Here is a 21,043-nt window from a genome sequence, read left to right as displayed (position 1 = left end):
AAAGGGAGGGAGGGAAACGTGATTTGTTGTTGGGTAGTGGAATATTCACTTTTGACCATTTTATCCATGAAATAACGTTCCATTGGAGTCAAAATGTAGATTTTCCTGTTGACTGACGAAAATTTGGACAGAATGCGTGAAATGGACCAATGCTGCAATTACATATAAAGGTTTGGGACTCCGGTCTCAAAAAATAAAGGTTTGGATGTAATCTGCAGTGAAATGAAAGGTTTGGGATCGGGGTTGCCATTTTCCCTTCAATGTATATAAAAACTACTAGCCCTTTTTTATTCCCATTTTGGGGTAAAAAATGCATTTTGAATAGTAAATTGATGGAGTATGTGTTGTTAAAAATTAAGAAAAAGTTTTGAATTTACATTTAATATTTTATTATCGAAGAATGTGTGGTTAAAAATAAGTTCAAAAAATTTGAATTTTTAGAAGAATGAAGCTCAAACAAGGGCTTAATTACATTATGTTTATGAAACTGAAGTAGTGTTGCATTACAGTTGATCTGAAGGACGTGATGGGAAACTATACATAGGCGGTCGAGATTATACATATGTTGGAGCGTACAAGATTAATACATGCGCCTAATTCCGGTACACACTTAAAATCGAGATTCATAGAAATAGTCAACATAAGAAATAAAAGCCTTAGAATATACCATATTAATTTCAAGTTTTCATCGAAGAGAACATGTACAAGAAAAATATGCAGCTTCATCTTTACTTTCTACAGCATTCTAAAGGCCAAAATTCAAGAAAATAACAAGTACTGGGAGATAGAGCAAATGCTCAATGACCCTTTTTGGCTTTTTAAACATACTAATTGTTATCCATAAGTTTTAAATAAACACAAAATATTGCCATGCAACCTCTGTATTAGATTCTGTAATGTGTTGTTTCTGCCTCATTTCATTGAACCGTTAAGAGAGAGCTTTCCTGGTTTACTTCCACCTGCTAAAAACAATCGTCCAATGTTCTATTAGTCACAGTTGTGTTCTATTCGTTACACTCAAACTACAAAATCATCCAGGGGACTGAAAATAGAACTTACGGGATAACATTGGGATTTCAGAGCTTTTCAGTACTCGCAGCCTCTTCACTGTTGATACAAACATGCTGCGAGCAAAACATACGAAAAGGATTGTTTTTAAGCAGTCTAATTCCATTGAAAACCAAGTCATGAAGTTCCAAGTGAACTTGATAGTAATAAGCACTCTCAAGTGATGTTTTTGCATGACGGAAAGAATGTTTTGGCACTTCTGAGAATGATGACTTTGAATTGTTTAGCTATCGAAAGTAGTAAATTTCTTGAGTATGTTTTAAATAATAAACATGCAGAAAAAAAGGGGGGGGGGGGGGGGGGGGGGGGGAATTTTGAAAAAAAAAAAAAAAAAAAAAAGGGAATTTAGGAAACAAAAGAATAAGCAAATCTGCCATCCCTTCTAATCTCAAAGCCTCATAACCAAGTGGCAGAATATTAAAAATAACAAGACAAAAATAAACTGCATCAGATCCAAGGAGGTAAGATGCTTACTCCCAAGGGACATCCCCAACAAGCATCTTGTCCCCTTCATTATCTTCATAAACAAGGGTATATTCCCCACTTCCATCCAATAAACCACTTATCGCTTTCTGTCCCTCTTCCTCGTTTTTGATACAATTGGTTGAAGAATCACTTTGAGCTACGCAGATAAATGAAAAACAACGTGAACCAGTAAGAATTTTTTACCCAAAGATGCATCCATTTTTAGATTTAGAGCATGTTTGACTAAGCCAACAAAAAGAAAAGATACTTTTAAGTGGATAACGTATTCTTTTCTAACTTCTATGTCACATTCTTCAAAAGTAACTCTTCAAAGGTATTTTTACTCGTAAGTATATTTACTAAAGCGAACTTTTTAAGCTTAGTTAAACATACTTAATCAGAAAAGCTAAACACGTATGCTACACATAAATCATCATGTACTAGACAAGATGTGGTTGTATTTTAACTTTGTACACGAATAGAATTGATTGAGTTATGATGATCATACAACTCTTGCTCGATAAAAGCAGAATTAAAAGTCTTGTGCTGTATAATAACCTGCAAGAAGGCCTCTGAAGAGTTCATCAACAGCAGAGGAAAGCTTGTCATAGCTATCGTTCGCTTTAAGATCCACTTTCCTTCCAATTGGAACACCATCCATGTTTATCTTCACAAACTTACTTTTAGGGCAACTTTCAATAGGTTTTTTGCTGAAATCTTTGTTGGGGACCACACTCTGTGACTCAGAGGATAATTTAGAAGAATTGCCATTTGCAAGATTCTTCCTAGATGAACGAACAGGAGGCCATCCCACCACGGGAGCAGGAGCGGTTCTATTGTTTATTACAAATGTAACACCACAAAGGCAGATTAAAAATGAAAAACAAGTTTAGTGTAAAGTAATTAATTATTCAAAAGGTTTGCTTTAGGCCAACGAAAAATTACACTAAACTCTGCATATCAAAATCTAGCTTCCTAAATTATCAAGAACCAATACAGGTGATGATGTCACGTCAAATTGACTCAATAACACGATGGATTTTTCCATAAAAATTGATCAAATGGATGAATGCACATAAAATAAGAATAATTTTTCGTTTTGCTTTCCATTGTTATCTTGCTCTCAGTAAGTTATGGGGATAATTTTTAGGGATCCAAGTAGGATCAACCAAATTATATATACAGGAAGGAGTGTCTAATTTGAAATTTAACTACATAAACCATTTACTGAAGTTAAGCAGAGGCAACAATAAATGACTAGTTATTACCATATTAACCAAAAATTCACAGGGTAACAGCATAGGACAAATACATGATAGAGAAGCAGGCAAACATACAAGAATCTAAAATTTATTCTCAGTTTAATTTACATCTACAAGCATGAAGCAGGGATGGGAAATTCTGGGAGTTGTGCTGCTATTCAAATATTTGTTTGTTCTGCTTAAAACAAGAAAAAAAATAAAGAAAAAGCTGAGGTACCTTTTCTGAGCACTGCCGCTGTTAGGCACAGCTGTATTTGCAGGTGAAAATGCCTTCTTTTCTGCATCCTGCAACTCTACTGTTCTACATGATTCCTTCCCCATAAGGGGATAAACTGTGCCCTTTGTTTGGTGTTTCCATGGAGTGGTGTTAGTAAAGTAGCCAAAGGGGAGAGGAGATTCATTTTTGGGACCATTAACTTGTTTGATGGTCCAATCTCCCCCGGGTGGACCAAGTCGGAGCTCAAGCTTTTTCTCCTCTGAAAGTCCATGGCTTGTTTCTTCTGCACTTTTCACTTGCCACTCTTCTTTTGGAATCAAATCCAGTAACTGAGGACATCCCATAACTTTTCTTGAATAACCCTCCATTTTTTTTTATTTTTTATTTTTTGAATTAAAGCAGTCTCTCTTCCAAGTTTTAGCTTAGGGATCAGTAATCAAATACGAAGTTCTTGCTGCAAAAAAATGCACTTTAATAAGAATACCTGCATCATAATGCACAGAACTCAAAGATTAAAGCTAAGATAAAGATTTACCTTGAAATGCTTAACCAAATCTTAGACTCATGGAAGCCCACATCTCCAAAATCATTAAAAAAACAAGCTTTTCTCCTCCAAAGCCACAAAACTCAAGAAATGAACATAAGGGAATTTCTTATCTTAAATATAAAAGCTAAAACACCCGCAAAAAGAAACAGAAATATAAAACAAAGAAACCCCACCAAGAAACAAAGATAAAACCTAAGAGAAAAAAGTCAGGCAAGGAGCTATTATAGCTCCAGGATCGTGATCTTGCTTTTTGGCACGCTGAGGATGAGAGAGAGTACTGCCAGCCTGATCAAATTCTCTCTCTCTATATATATATATATTTACTTTGTGTCTTTATCCACTATATAGTCTAACTCCGACTAGTGTAGTGTTTGTTTTAGGCCTTTGATATAATTGTGAAGAGATAGGGAAGAATTATGGTACAAGAACCCTGAAAGGGAGAAGAATCTTTCGCTCAACCCCCCAAAATTGGACATAGAATTAGAACACAGTGCACGCAACCCCTCATCAGAAATGTCGTTTGGCTCAGTAAGCAAAGCAGAGCAGAGCATGCATGAATAAATATTAAGTCATGTGCATATATACAAAGTCTATGGCCCTATTTGAACCTCGTTATTTTCTCATTAAAATGAAAAATATGATCGTTATTCATCACATTAAGTTATTATATTTGACTTTTTATCTTTTGTGTAGGGTCCATAACGATTATATTTTTCATTCTCATTTTTACAATAATGTAGCTCAAATAGGGACTATATATGCCTCGGAATTAGCACATTACCCACAAAAAACATTATTGAATCTTAAATCAAGGGACACGAAGTTAATCGATAATGGTCAACTTCTATGCCTTTGAACATCAAGATTAATGCACCTAATGAATAACGGTAACACTCGAACTCGTAATTTTTAGTCAAGTATGCATACGATCTTATAATGAGATTAACTCGAGAGCTTGATTTTTATATAATTAGTCCTTATTTGATTTTTTTTTAAAATTAAATGTTAGTAAATTTTTGTCTAAAGTTAATAAAAGTAGTGGATGCATAAAATGTGTTATTAAACTACCACATCTCCAATAATATAATACTAACAATTATTACAATTTGTTGACCTTCTTCATGTTAACATTCAAACTCTTGATTTGGACTTGTAGAGAGACAAAAAATAAAAATAAAAATAAAATAATAGAGGTGATGACTTCCAATAATTGGAGCCAAGTATGAATTATTGTAAAGCGAACACTCAGCGCATGTTTAGGAGTACTGAAGATTAGACTATATTGAATACTATTGAGAGATAAGAGAAAAATTAAAATCGTAATGAGTGACCAATTAAAATTATTTTTCAAGAACGTAGTAAATAGTTTTATATAAAAATGCTTCAATTTATTTACATTCCTAAAGGACTTATCATAATAAAAATCAAATATATACATTTAGTCCAATCAGTAGGTTTCTTGTTTCATTCAAGTCAACAACCTTAATGGAATTGCGCCTTAAAAGTGGCAAAGGATAGTATTAAATAATTGTTTCCCAAATTTGATGAATTCGCGATTGAAGTCAAGTACTTTATAGAGAAAAAAAGGTACTTATATCCGTGTATTTTCTTATTCTAGATTTTTGGTCAATGTTTGATGGGAAATTTGTGTTGCCCAGTTAATTTTTATTCTGTTACATTTTATTTTTAATTATATAATCTTTCATAAAATAATATTACACGTAAATTCAAAATTTTTTCTTTTTTTTTCGATCACCCATTTTTTGAAAAAAATAATATTCCACTCTATTTCATTGCCATAAAATGGGGACCAGACAGGGGTAAGTATATCATTTTGGCAAGACAATTAGTTCTCTTTTCTAAATTATAAGTGATAATTTTTCAAAATATACAAAGTCATTCTGTACTTCAAGAGCATACACTATGTAGGTTAGTGGTTGTATGATTCCCTTTTATTGGAGAGAAAATAAGTTTTGATTAGTATTTTAGAAGAATGTGTTATTAAAAAGTAAGAAAAAATTTGAGAGAATGCATAGAATATTTTATTGTGTGAATGTGTAGTTAGAAATGATTTTGTAGTAAATCATAAAATAAATTAATGGGAATCAAATATGCTCTTAATTGAATGAGATTAACTAGATCAACGAATAAATTCAAGGGTATGCATATCTTCTTTAATCATATCATTTTTTTGTTCAGTTAAGCCTTGTTTGTCACCCCTTAACAAAATAAATTGTTTGCTACAGTAACATACTAACATTTTGTACTACACATTCATACAATAAAATATTCTACACACAAATCAATAAAAAATTTTAAAATTTCAACCATACATTTCCAAAAACTACTATTCAAAACTATATATATTCTCCCAAAATGGGAGACAAACAAACTCTAAGTGTGTATCAAGTGCTATTTCAAATTTTCAAATACACATTCGAGCCTAATTGCTATCGAACTCTATAACGAGATAAATCAACACAAATAATCGAGCGCAATGAATGAACAACTGAATGCAGCTACAACCCTCACCATGGAAACACAATCTTTGTGTGCAAATTGTCATATTTCTCAACAATTTCTACGTGGAATACTGAGGAAAAGCTCAAACATTTCTAGAAAAATAAAAAGAGATAATAAGGGTTGGATTTTCTCATCTTCTAGTTAGTGTGATTTTCACTTCCAACCTTCAAAAATACAATTTTGGATCCTCGACCTATTTAAATACGTGAAATCACAAGACGATAACAATCAATGTCAAGGTTAAAATTCCCCGTAAAAATCACCTTAAATGTGTGAATTTGGATCTCCACATTAAATATTTTATTGTTCAATCCATCCACTTTTAACCCAGTGCACTCATAATGTCCACATTGACATTTTTATCGCATGAAAATTCATATTTACATATGTAAATTGGTCGAAGATTCAAATCCTCACTTCAGAAGGCACACTAATTAAAATGTTAGTGATCCTAACCTTAATTAATCCAAAACTAATCATAGAGAATTATTTTGGCAATTTTGTTTGGGGCTTATTTGCAATTACCAAAAGCTAATGAGTAATGAGAACGAATGCACGACGTAAGAAGATTTCGAACATGCGAGGGAGTTTTGGACTTTGTCGTCTGCCTGTCCTGTCCTCTCCTGGTTACTGGTTAGTGTCTATGAGACGCCACACTCCATAGCCCAACATCCCTAATGCACTGAAAGCCACGTGTCAAACTCCACGGATTTCATTTTTTAAATGTGTTAAATATCTGTGGGAAATCCCTATCAATCGTACGCGTCTGCAGAAGATCTCATCTATTTGATGGAAAGAGATCAACGGTTGTGATTTGATTGGTGAGAGTTTCGAAATAGAGGGGAGAAGAGCTCAATCAAAAGGACATTTTAAGAGGGTCGGATCGATTCGAGTCGGTTAGATCATACAAGAATGTCATCCCTCAATGTAAGGGAATAAATGTACCGGTAGCATTATTGTTAGCTCAAATAGATTATCTAATTCATTATTTGATTATTTTCTGTAATAATTTTAAGCTTTTAAACATTTGTATGTTAGTTGATTATATGAAATGTTTAAGTAAAAAATATGTTTTTAAGTCTTGATTATAATTTAAGCTCTGTCAAATATAATATATGGTTGTTTGAGAATAGATTGTAATTGGTGTTAAACTATAAATAAATAGAGGACCATGCTACACAAACATAATGGTTGACATGCGGAATGACCGAACACTTACACCTCGGAAGGTCAGGCATTATTTTATTCATACAGGGTCCACACTCCATGTGAGGGTCGGTCACCCATTTTCGGGCACGTCGGCATTATTCATAGATAGAAATATGCGGTGAATTGGTAATCTCATTTATGCATCTTAGAAATGTATATATAAAAAATACGTTAGATGATTATATTTATAAATTAAATAGGCGCCAAAGAAGCACAAGTGTGAAAAGAAATAAAAAATTCTACAATGTACAATTTACAACTCCACTCATTAGTGTCGTGTTAATAAGAAGACAACTTATATATAATTATAGCTCAAATCAAAATATGAGTGCATGTCAATTTCGTAAAAGATAATTATTAAGTAGGTAACTACGCATATTGCACTAAAACCAAGTCAATCCATAGTTTCTTTTCTCGAAAACGAACAAACCTACTTCAGAAATCGTGTTATATTCATTATCAATGCTGACTTTTCCTCATTAAACACGCACATTTACACCAATGAAGCATTGAACCTTGGTGATAGAAGACGCTTTTCGTTGTATAATTTTCTTCCTCAAATTTTTCACATATATATCTAGGGGAGTTAATCAAGGTCGGTCCCGTGATTATCAGGGCCCGAGACGAAGTCCAAAGATTAGGCCCCCCAAAATCAACGTAAATACAAAATTCAACGGTGTATTATAACGTATTGCTAACTTAAAATTTGACATTAAAATAACAAACAAATATTTTTATCATCTCACAATTAATGAAAAATTATTTTCCTTTTCCTTCTTCTAATATTGAGGGAAAAAAAATTTGGGCCAAAATAGGCCCTCATTGATTTTAGGCCTGAGGCACAAGCCTCATTTGCCTGGCCACGAGATTGGCCTGACGTTAACTTAGGCTATGATCGCTCCGTGGAATCTGCTCAGCCCACCACACGAGTCTACTTGCCCTTTGGTGGGACAAGTTGAGCTAGCTTGCATTGGTTAATTTTTTTTCTTGCAAAAAAATTGCATTTTCACGCGCTTATGAGCTACGACGATGTACGAACGTCTCATCCAATTCTCACCCCTACATAAATTTCAAGACGAAGTAGAGCCCCATATTTTAAATAAATAGATCCATCTTTTTAATTGATGTAACACTTGGGTGGAGTGGAGCCATCTCAAATGTTCAATCTTTCACTTTGTGCATTATCATCACCAAAAAGCCTTTTGCTTTTCTTCTCTTTTTCATGTTTTTTTCCTTGGACTCCACTCATTGCCTCCATCACTAATTCACCATCCTATAAAGATTAAAATAATTGCATATGCATTGTCTTCCTTATTGTTCTAGTTATGCCACTTGTTACCAAATGATAAGTATTGACACGATGATTTAAATAAAGACAAAATTGCTCGTGTTAATGAAAACGTGATTTCAGTTAATTTATATTTGACAAGTAGATAAGTCATACTCAATATTTTTATCTAAATATAGTTTACAACTTTTTTTGAAAAATCGCAATTTTGACCTTCAACGTTTGAAGTCGTTGGCACTAGGCTGGAACTAAGCTATTTTTTGGCATTTTTTACTCCCAATTTTATTTTTCCTGCTAAATAAACAAGGAAAATGATTCGTGGTAAAGACAAGATACACTTGGGTCGGAAAAACTCGTGCTCTGATTTTTCTTGATGGCTTCTATCGAAATTGTTTTCTTTAACACGTATTTTTGGATGGTTCTCAACTGATAAGACATATTCATCTCTAAAAATTGAAGCTTTGAGACCTGAAAGAAAAAAAATAAAAATAAAAATCCTTTCTCATGTCGTGTTTCTAATTTAAAGTGGGGGAAAGGCAGACAAGCATTTTTGGCTTTACTTAGAATGACAGAAATAAGCAGCCTTTTACCCTCTTCTTTCGACCATGAGACTTTTCGTACATGGAAAAAGTTTAAAAGAAACCCCATTTTTTTTGGCTTTTAAGCAAAGTGAAACGTGCTACATATCACGAGTCTATGAAGTGCTATGCAAATGCCAATTCTGCTGAGTAGAAGCATTTTTATATTTTTTCTATTTCTAGGAGGGTCACATTTTGATAAGAAGCATCATGTAATAAGGATTTGTTTGACAAAGTTTTTGGTAAAAGTTTTAGCAAATTTTGATAAAAAAAAAATGAAGAAAAGTTCATAAAAGACGTAGATTTATAAAATATGTGGTTAAAATTCATTGTTAATTTTAATATCAACTTTTAAATTTTTTCCAAACAAGCACTAAGCTTATTTTAATTATCAAGCTGTTTGGGAGTGATTTTTTTGTCCAAAAAATTGATTTTTTGACCGTTATTTCACTATTTCAGCCATCATATTTGACTTCTTCTCTCACAAGTGGACCCCACTTTTATCCTAACGGTCAAAAAATCAATTCTCAAAATCACTCCCAAACAGACTCTATGTGATTCCTTAATTTGTGTTTGTTACATATGATGCATTGTATCCATGAAAAGTATAAAAGGTTGTCTCGAGGCAAAAACCAATTTTAGTTAGGTGTGGATAAAATGATCAAACCAACACAAATTGAACGGTTTGATTCGGTTCTACAAAAAAAAAAATTAATAATAAATAAATAAATAAATAAATAAATAATAATAATAATAATAATAATAATAATAATAATAATGGTTATGATTGTTAGAACTGAGAACATTTGGTTCTGGTTTGATTCTAATTCTAGAATCAATAACCAAACTCAATATTTAATTGGTGAATTACAATTCGCACCAAAAAAAAAAAGATCATGTACCTTCGATTTCTTATTTCTCAACGTGGAGAGGGGGATCTAGACTCTAATTCGTTTATCTTTTACTCTCATTTTTAATTATACACTGACCTCTTTTTCATATGGAGACCAACAACTATCGCATGCTATCTAACGTTGCGCTCAACTACAACCATCTTATGAATTTATGAAATTGAAGCTTCAACCTTCGATCCTTCTTCCTCAAATGTTCTTTGTTTTTTTTTTCTCAACCAATAATGAAAGTAGAACTAAACCAAATCAGAACCGAATGGTTCGATTTGATTCTTTTGAAACGAGAACCAAACGGAATCATATCCACCCCAATTTTAGATTTTCTTTAATGTAAATTTCAATAATAAATGGATTATTTAATTGATCTCACCAATAATTAGGACTTATGAAGTCTTACTTACCTTTATTTTTTTATTAAGACTGATATTTTATGAATAATTGTCAATGGAATTAATCATTTCTATCATCCTTGCAACCTTAATGAGTATTATTCTGTAGTTATAACATGGAGATTGTAAAGTACCAAATATACATAAAGTATCTTTCAATTATTTGACCCACCCTATATAGTATAGTTAGGCAAGATCGATCACATACTAAGGCCCCGTTTGATAGTCATTTTTTTCAAAATGTATTTTTTTCTCTCTTCTTTTCAACAACACATTCTTTATTAAAATAATATTATACTTAAATCAAAATTTTTTCCTTATTTCTCAACCACACATTTCACATCAATTTACTATTGTAAAAATGCATTTTTATGTAAAAATGCATATCAAACACCCCTTAGAATTAGATTGAATTGAAGAAGATTCAATTATTCTGTATAAAATGAATTAACAATTGCATGTATCGAATTTTAATGAAGAACTTGCATTTAGATTTTCGATCTATATCAATAGGCGTAAAACATTCGACCAATGATATTATGCACAAGTACAAAACTAGGATTTTAGTGTAATGATGATTAGACCATTGCGCCTTTTATCATAAAAATAAAGCCTTAATAAACGGAATGGCCTATGTTCTCAAATTATTCTCTTCTAAAGCATAGTTTAAAATTTAGTTTAATTATAAAAAGAAGGATTATGGTTGAAATTAGTTTAAACACGACATGTGTAGTTGGACCATTTGATTCTCCTGTTAGAATAGGGAACAAGAATTACTTGAAAAAATAAAAAAAAAGTTTAATTCAAGAATTCAAGATCATTTCTAGATGTTCACTTATTTGTTATAATCAAGAAATATAGATTTAGAATTTCCTAAAATTTGAATCAAATTTTTTACCGTATATGAATAACGAACTTCTATTTTTTTATTTCAGAACTCGATCCTTCAAACCTTAAAGTCTTCAAACCGACTCGTAAACACGTTCTTTTAATTAAATCAACAAACAAATTCTAGACAACATGGACAAAAAAATAATATACTAAACCCATAATTTTCTGGTATTGGAAAATGTGTCACAAGATTTTTCAAGTAATAGTTATTAAGTACAAATATTTCCGAGATAACATAAAGACTTGTTTGATGATATATTATCCAAACTCCAATAATTATATCATGTCTATTCAAGTATAAACTATACAATCTAATTACTTGTCTTTACTTTTCATTAAAGAAAAAATATAGCACTCATGAAATAAATAAAATCACACAAGCTGTTAATATATGTAATACTGTCCTTGAAATACCATTGAGGCTGTAAATGGATCGAATACGGACCTGATATGTCCACATCCAATTCAATACAATCTGATAATCCAACGGATATTTGATTATTAAATCCATATCCAAATTGTTATGTTATCGGATATCCGATCCAATAATCCAATCCAAAATCAAAGAAATTAGAAAAATAAAATCAATGTTAAAATTAACTTCTTCTTCTTTCCAATTCTTAAACGGGTATAATAATTATAAATTTTTCAACTTTTTTAACTTTTAAACAACTGGATTGAAATGCACAAAAAGTTGCTACCCATTTATAGACTTAATTATTTATAGAGGACATCTCCATTTTGTTATAAACTTTCGATGTGAAATAAGAATTTACTTGGTTTGGTTGTGGCACGTTCTACCTTTGGTTTGATTGTAATGCATTGTACATTTGATTTGATTGTAGTGTATTTTACTATTATATAAATAATTATTTATGTTTTATTAAATTAATCTTTTTCCTATCATTTACTAATTAATAAAATTTAAAAATCTCCAAACATTTCAATTACCACTATTATATTATATCTTGTTTATCGAATATATTTATTTTGTTAAGCTCTTGAAACTGCATTTGGTTCTATATATTTATATATATTATTAAATAATTTTAGATTGAATAAAATTTAAAATAAGAAAACATTTTTATATATTTTTTTACGTCTAGACTCACTGAGCCCGAAGCACATCACGCTTCACCACGCATTACGCTTTTTAGAACACTATGTATACGTGGGTTGACTTTCTTTCTTTTTATGTTCTGAATTTGATGATTTTTTTATTTTAAATTTCTTTGTTTTCTCCGTTATTTATTTTAATGACAAATAACATGCCATAAAAATATTTAACCGACTCAATCGGATCAGATTGATCTATATTCATATTTGAACCATTAGTTAATAGACTATCAGATTCGGATCTTGATCGGCTTATCAGATTGAGGTCTAAATATATCTCCCATTAATTTTATCGAATTCAGATCAAAATCCAATTCATTTGCATACCTATATATATTTCACCACCGTCCAAGATCCAATAATTAGTTGCATGTGCAAATGACTTTTTTTTCATTCTAATTATTCTCACTAACTTAAGTCTCCAATTTATTCGCATGTCCCATGAACGAATCATAGATGTTGAAATTTAGCCGCTGCTGAATACTGAACTCATATTTATAATCGTTTAACAAAAAAACACCTTAAGCAGCCACTCAACCTTTCACGATGATAGTTAAAATTCACTCTCTATTTCGCAAATTCTCGAGCTCCTAACTCACCAAGATATTTAATTAATCAAATTGATCTCACATATTGATGAATCAAAAAACTATTAACTCACGAAAAGATGCACACAAAAACGAACAGGCTTTCAAATGAAATATTCGTATATTAAGTGAAATATAATTCCCTTCACTCTTGTTGTATAATTAAACTCAACGTGTAATTCGTTCAATATAATTCAAGTGTACTGGTATTACGTTGAACTATTTCTGAGATAGGGATAAGTTTTAATCATGAATAGTAAATTACTCAACACCACAACCTTCCAATATAAGATGTCAAAACTCATACATTGGTCACAAACTTTTTATTTATCATCAAAATATAAGTTGTGTCACACTATATTACTTTATATAATGATCACATGTCACTTTTATTCGCATGTTCAATATTAAATAGATGCAATAAAATGAAGAAATTATATTTTACCTCAACAAAACAATACTATGGGCTTGTTTGGTAATGATTATGAGAATTAATTTTTTGACCATTAAAGAGAAAAGTGGATCCCACCTGTGAGTAAAAAAGTAAAAAATGACGGCTGACCATGTTAAGTAACGATCAAAATTTTGATTTTTTTTATTTATTATTTTTTTTTTGTAAAAAATTAGAACCAAACGGGGGCTATATGAGCACACAACCCTTAGTTTATAAGTTTGATAATACCATATTTAATTAATTAATTTTTAATTACCTACTGCAAAATAGAATCAACCTACTATTGTACTCTTCTGTCATGGATATGATCTTAACTTTTATTATTAGATAAATTGGAAATGAATAACACGTCACTTAATTGATATAAATAACTAATTACAGCTTACAAAAGTAGAATCAATCGGTTATAAGTTTGGAACAATATATTATTGAAGAACAAACTGTAAGGCTATAAAGTCTCGAATTGATCAGTCCAAAAGTTTTCTTAACGATCGTACCCAAACATTTTCACTAGAATCATATCCATTTTAAGACAATTGTGTTACACATTCGAGGTGAAAAATGGGCTCAAAAACAGAGGTGACACGTCTCGTCCAACGATTGGACAGTTTGAAAAATTAAAACAAAAACACTTAACCATCTGCTGTAACATCAGTCTATCTCCTCCTTCCTATTTTTTAACCATGACTATCTGACTTTATTCATGGTAAGATGTTCTCAGTGTTCCCCTAAACTAAAAACCTAAGATGTTCCTTCAAATAAATGGGCCCTTAAAATACGGCTTACCTTCTGGGGCCAAGCCGAGCTTTGATATCAAATATGGGTTTATTGGCCCATCAGATTTGTAAAGAGAAAATTAGCCCAACCATTCTAAAAAAGCAATCAATTAGATTAATACACTAAAACAAAGTAAAAGATGAAATTATGCCATGCACCTACTTTTTAATAAATATTTATGATATACTTTTCAACATTTTTTTAACCATAAATACTGTTTTTATATAGTAAAACCGGAATGTGAAAAAGTCATCAAATAATCGGCTATTCATTAAGACTACTATAACAGAAAATAGGCCCTTAGAACAATCAATTAGATTACTCCAACAAACACGCCCTTAGATTTGTAAAGACTAAAGAGAAATTAGGCCCATACGTTAACCAAACCCCAAAACCGTCCAAAGCCCTCAAAGTGATCAAAGAGATAGAAAGAGAAAATCCAACCCACGTCGAGAAGAAGCCGATTAACCCATGTGAAGAAGAAGTTTAAACATTAATATGATTGATAATTTTTGTCAATTATTGGCATAGTGATCTCAGTTTTCTCATTTCTCCATGAATTTGTTTCTACTATCATGGAAATTTCTGAAAGAAGTTCTCAAATCATTTTATTTTATTTTATTTTTTTCATTTTCTTTGATAATAACGCACCAAGGAAATTTATTATTATTATTATTATTATTATTATTATTATTATTATTTTGTTTTTTTTTAATTCATGTTTTGAACGTTTAATTGCTTTGTTTCGTTTCTTGTTTCCAGTAGGGTACCGAGAACTTGTATTTTGGCAAATCTGCTTTGGTTGGTCATTGCTTATTAACTTTTTCATTTCAGTAATTTATTTCCATTTGCTCATCTGGGTTTATGGGATTTGGAAAGGGAAAATTTTGGAAAGGGAAAATTTCATAAGTAAGATATTATTAAGTATAGTATTTTCAAAATTAAGAAGACAAGTTTTAAACTTTAAAAATCAGATTTTTATTAAAATTTATTTATGTTTTGATTAATTAATTTATTAATTAAATATATTTAGATCACATATTTATACAATTTGATCACAAATTAATAATTTAATTAGTCACTTATTATTTTTTGATCACAAATTAAAAAATTTACGTCGAAAATTATTTTACGATCAAAATTTAAAAATTTTTTAGATCATAATTTGTTCATTGGTTACAAATTAAAAAATTAATTAGTTACGAATTAATTTTTAGTCACACTTATCATTTATTGGTTACAACTTTTTTCTTGATCACAAATCAAAAATTTTATAAGTCACAAATTATTTTTCAATTATGAATCAAAATTTTTATAAGTCACAGATTATTAATCAGGCACAGAATTAAAACTTTTATTTGTCACAACTCATTTATTCATTGAAAATTATTGGACTAATTGGTCACGATTAATTTTTCGATCATAACTTAATCAATTGTGAGTCACAGTCACAATTTTCAACCAATAACCAATTTATTGGTCACAAACATAGTACAACACCACTTCACCACCACCACGATCTCACCCACCCTAACATACTTCGCCATCGCCACTACCATACCACATCGCCACCAACGACCACCACACAACACATAAATGCATAAACCAAGATTACACCACCTCGCCATCGCAACAAAATCGCCACCATCTCACTGGACCACCAAAACACAAATGACCACCACAAATCCAACAACCAAAAAAACACCACCACCACTACCCACACTACTGCACCACCACCATTTGCAAAATCATATTCATCCACACCCAACAAATCTGAAACTAACCCTTGCTCATTCAAATCTCGCCTAACCACCACCACATACCTTTAACAAAACCGCTATATGTCTCCCCAGTCCACCAATATTCCTGACTCCGCTAGCAACCACTCCTACACAAATCTATCCACCTTCATCCTCATCTACAATCCCATAGCCCAAAACCAGTCGCGTAACGACACTCATCATTACTTCTCACTATATCTACTTCGTGCAACGCTCCTTGCTGTATCTACTCCTCACAATTGTTCAATACTATCGTTGATTTGGGCAACACTTGCTGTTGTTTTCCCCCCCCCCCCCCCCCAATGTCGTTGTTAAGATCAGCCCGTAGAGGCGTAGTTGTTGCTAGAGGTGACATTCACTCCACTATGACGGCTTCATCGTCACAGTGTCGCCAGAGTGAGTTGTCAGTCGCTGGAGAAAAATAAAAATGGGGAAATGAGAGAGAAAGAGAGAATGATTGATTTGGGGAAGAATTGATTTAATTAGTAATGTATTACTACAATATTAAATCTTAGAGAGAGAGAGAGAGAGAGAGAGAGAGAGAGAGAGAGAGAATAAGTGAGAAAATTAGGGTTTTCTGATTTTTGAATAGTAAAATTTTCCACCCTATTTTAGAATGTGGTATTTTTAAAGTATGATTTTGTGTAATTTCCACATTTGAAAATGGTAAAAACTTTTGACCTGCTTCTTGTTTGGAAGTTTTCTTTGTAATATTGAAGTGGAGTTTCTTTCTATTGAATTAATAGTTTGATCACAATGAGAAATTAGAGAATTAATATTTAGCATTCTTTATCCTTTTCTTATCATAATTAGTTAATTACCTCAAACAATTAGTTTACCTTGACAAGATTTGTCATAAGGCATTGAGACTACAGGTTTTGATTTGCCCTTTGAGCCAAGATTAAAGTCATTTTTCTCTCTTTGTTTTGGTTTTATACTCTGTTTTTGCTGAGGTCGATTTGATATGTGTTTATGCCCATTACTAATTTAAGATTTTGGGTTACTTAACAATATAATTACAACTATATTTTCCAATTATTCTTGTTCTTAGGTTAATTTCTCTGATATTTATAATCTCTCTTTCAAATTACTTTTAAAATTCGAATTTCTTGTACAATTTTTTTTTTTAACCTTTTTATCGCTTTATTTATAGAACTTGAACACATTTGGAATTTCTAGCTTCTGAGTCACTAATTCAACATGCATACGAGATAAGATTTAGGGCCTATTTGATTCTCATTATTTGTCAAAAATGCATTTTGTAATAGTGATTTGGTGGAGAATGTGTGGTTAAAAAATGAGAAAAAATTTTAAATTATATTATTTTATTGAAGAATGTGTGGATAAAAATAAGAGAGAAAAATACATTTTAAAAATAATGAAAATCAAACAAGGGCTTAAGGAGTGCCATTTTATTTCAATTTTATTTCAAAAAATTTCGTCACTTTTTTTTTTTAAAAAAAATTATCATGTTTTTTTGAATTTGTGTCACTTTATTGAATTTGTTCCTTTTTTTGAGTATATGTTATTTTGAAAAAGAAAAATATTTATTCCTAATCCTACATGATTGTAAGAAAAATCATAGGGGCAAAAAAGGTGGCATCGTAAACGATGAATTTCTAGGGTTCCATTTGATTGGTTTGCCTTTATGAATGCTGTCAATGTGTGATATTAAATAATTTTTACCCATATCTCATTTTTTATTAAATAAATAAATAAATTGAAAACTGTTGTTATTTCTAAATTTCTATTAAAAGTCTTAACAGAATAAAATATATATTAATATCCAACAAGAAAATTACCATCATATTATTTCAGTCATTTTTTTTTAATTTCTATTACATTTTTAGTATTTTTCCTCACGCTTTTTTGAATTTCCGTCACTTTTTTTTATAGTTTGTCAATTTTTTAAAAAAAATTTGTGTCACTTTTTAAATTTTGTGACTTTTTTAATGCTCTAATCACTTTTTTGAATTTTTATCATTTTTTTGTCATGTTCTTAAAATTTCTATCAATTTTTTGAGCAATGAATATTACTTTTTAATAAAAGTGACATTATGCCCTTGTTTGGCCCCCATTACGTGAAAAATTAATGAGTAGAATATTATTTTTTCGTAAAATGAGTGGTTGAAAAAGAAAGAAAAGTTTTTGATTTACGTGTAATATTATTTTATGAAAGATTGTGTGGTTGAAAATAGGAGAAAAAAATGAAATATAATGGAATAAAAATTAATAGGGGTCAAACAAGGGCTATATGTCTTTTTTTTAATAAAAAGTGACATTTAGTCCTTATTTGAGCCCCATTCTTGTCACAAAATATATTTTTGAATAGTATATTGATAAAAAATGTGTGTTTAAAAATAAAAGAAAAAGTTTTGCATTTGCGTTTAATATTATTTTATTAAAAAATGTGTGGTTAAAGTTAGGTCAAATCACTGTTGAAAAATGTATTTTGATAGAAAAATAGATCTCAATTATTAAAAAATGTGTGGTTAAAGTTAGGTCAAATCACTGTTGAAAAATGTATTTTGATAGAAAAATAGATCTCAAACAATGGCTTAATTTAAAAAGTTACATTTAATTTTACACAGTTTTTTTTACTTTCAGAATATTTTTCATATAATCTTTCAAATATCTCTAATTTTAAGGATATTTTTGTAAGTTGTCCATTTGTAAACCTGCCACTAGACATCAATTCATATTTCAAATGACTAGGCCAATTGGCTGGAATGGCACTAAACTGTAGATTTTGTGCTCTGTAGCACTCTCTTGTGTTAATTTATTTCAACACTTTTATATCTTACTGGCGTGTGAATTATGATTGACACAAGTTTAATTAAACCAACTAAGCATTATCCAATCTTTTTTTTCAAGAATCTAAAATTAGTCTCCTTCCGTTTTTACCTGTATTTTAATGTTATTGGTCTTCAATAACATAAACGGTCATATTTTTTATCAAAGTTTTCACCTGACGCAGGTGAAAATATTTCATTTCAATTTTTTTACTTATCAATCCAAACCGAAAATAAAAAATAATTTCATAAAATAGAAATTGTGAGGAATATACGGGAGATTTCATTTGCACAATGTTTAATGAACCTCAATTATTAGCACATGCAATTTGTGTAATTCACGTGAGCGAATAATACTACTCAAAAGATCAATGACATTAAATCTCCATTAATGTCACAAAATTAATTTAGCAGTTAATGGGCAGAAAATCCTTATTAATTCAAGAGTAATGTTATTCATAATAATTCATTACAGCAGTCCAACGTGGAATACACATGACAGGTAATTAATTGATGTATTAATGTGGTGGTATTTTTTATTGACTTCTATATCAAATAATCCCATATTATGCGTATGTCACGTAGGAGGACTGCCATAGTGAACGACTGTAAATAACATTATTTTTAATTCAATGGCCAAGTAGTGTACTAGACAAAATCAAAAGCTCAAGTAACATTATTCTGTGAATCGCCCCCAGGGCACATCTCCAAGTGATAAAAGGGAAGGGTGGAGAAATCCAACTTTGCTTGAGACTGTTGCGTTAAGGGTTCGAATCCTGAAATATGGATTTGACTCTTGAGTAAGTGTAAGTGTACAAACAGCTTTCCATCCTGTACCCTTGGAGGCATAACCTGCGATTTATCTCCCTCACGATACTTCAGAATAGGGATGGTGGGGGACCCTTAAAGTTAGGGTTTAGCCTTTTAACATTATTCTGTGAATCATGCTATATGGCTTGAGTTAATGACAGAAAAGCATTTTCAGATTCCATTTGGCAACTTTTCATTGGAGAATGAAAAAAAAATCATAAAAATACTCAATCATAGGCTGCTGCCATTTTTTCCTTCAGCATTATTATTCTTATTCTGCCTTTAGTATATTCAGTGCGATAAATCCAGTCTGGATTATTATTAACAAAGAGAACAGGATTCCTTATTTTTATTAATATTTAATCTTACATCATACAAACCTAATCCCACATGTAAATGTCTTGTCCTAAATAATGTTCATCATGTGTTTGTAATTATTTGCTGTCGTTTTATTATTTTATATGCCATCATTATTAACAATATCTTTTAGGTTAAAAGGTTAAAATGAGTGTCTGTTTTATTGTGACACTTTTTATAATGTGTTGTATAGCTGCATAACTATTATGTGGAAGATTTGTTGCTATATGACTGCTTATTAAAATTTTAATCAATTTCGGAGGTACATGTGACGATGTTTCAATTGGAATTAAATTAAAGTTTAGTGACCTAGTTGAGATTTTCTAGAAAGTCCAATAAACATAGATGAAATTTATTCTTAAACTCCCTCGTCGGAGAAAGATGAAGACATAAACAACACATAAGCAATTAGACTTTACCTTTTAATACCTTCTAAGACGGAATACTAAGTTTTGATGAGAATTAAATTTAGCTCTAATCACAGTAGCATGAAAAAAAAATGATGTATTTATTATTATTATTATTATTATCTAAATATTCCAACTTACTAGATTTATCATGATTCTAGCATTCTTCAATGAAGACAAAATACAATCTTTGGCAATATTATATCAAGAACGATCAAATTGTTCATTTGTGATTATAGTTCAAATCATGATCATCACTCATAGCTCAGTCAACGACGACTTGACCTTACATTGGTTGGTCATCATAGGTCGGAACCTTTTGTTTGATCGAGCCAGACAAATGGCCAACCATCAACAATTTTAATATTATTCACCTATTAATTAGTTAGGTGGAGAATAAAATGAGTTACAGATAAAACGAAAGTCAGCCCTTGTTTGATCTTCATTATTTTTAAAATATTTTTTTTATATTTTATTTTCAACCACGTACTCTCCAAAATATAATACATAAATTCATTATTTATTTATTTTTTTAATTATACCTTATTTATCAATCAAAATGTATTGTTACAATGGAGCTAAAACATGCTGTCAATTTGTAAATAAAGTTATAC

The 21,043-nt window shown here is 30.8% G+C and overlaps 1 protein-coding gene across 3 annotated transcripts; it reads right to left on the bottom strand.

The window, feature by feature from the left end:
- Positions 1-641: 641 nt before the first annotated feature.
- LOC111377657 (auxin-responsive protein IAA26-like) lies at positions 642-4,109 on the bottom strand. 3 transcript variants are annotated; one of them, XM_023000783.1, is made up of 6 exons: positions 3,548-4,109; positions 3,013-3,466; positions 2,092-2,366; positions 1,543-1,690; positions 1,060-1,124; positions 642-984 (listed from the first exon to the last, which is right to left on the bottom strand). In XM_023000783.1, the coding sequence occupies exons 2-6, from the start codon at positions 3,378-3,380 to the stop codon at positions 950-952; spliced, it is 891 nt and encodes a 296-aa protein (XP_022856551.1). In that variant the 5' UTR covers positions 3,381-3,466; positions 3,548-4,109; the 3' UTR covers positions 642-949. The 3 variants fall into 3 exon arrangements, with proteins under 3 accessions (XP_022856551.1, XP_022856549.1, XP_022856550.1); XM_023000781.1 differs by having other exon boundaries at positions 642-962; positions 3,548-4,108; XM_023000782.1 differs by having other exon boundaries at positions 642-959; positions 3,548-4,108.
- Positions 4,110-21,043: the final 16,934 nt, after the last annotated feature.

This window comes from Olea europaea, unplaced genomic scaffold (assembly GCF_002742605.1).
Source record: "Olea europaea var. sylvestris unplaced genomic scaffold, O_europaea_v1 scaffold1701, whole genome shotgun sequence".
Lineage (NCBI taxonomy): Eukaryota > Viridiplantae > Streptophyta > Magnoliopsida > Lamiales > Oleaceae > Olea > Olea europaea.
This window is presented reverse-complemented; position numbering and strand designations above follow the sequence as displayed.

Coding starts and splice junctions, on each gene's coding strand:
- LOC111377657 (XM_023000781.1), bottom strand. CDS start 3,380: ATGGAGGGTTATTCAAGAAAAGTTATGGGATGTCCTCAGTTACTGGAT. Junction 2,367..3,012: donor AGCGGCAGTGCTCAGAAAAG/GTACCTCAGCTT, acceptor AATAAACAATAG/AACCGCTCCTGCTCCCGTGG. Junction 1,125..1,542: donor GTTGGGGATGTCCCTTGGGA/GTAAGCATCTTA, acceptor TTTTGCTCGCAG/CATGTTTGTATCAACAGTGA.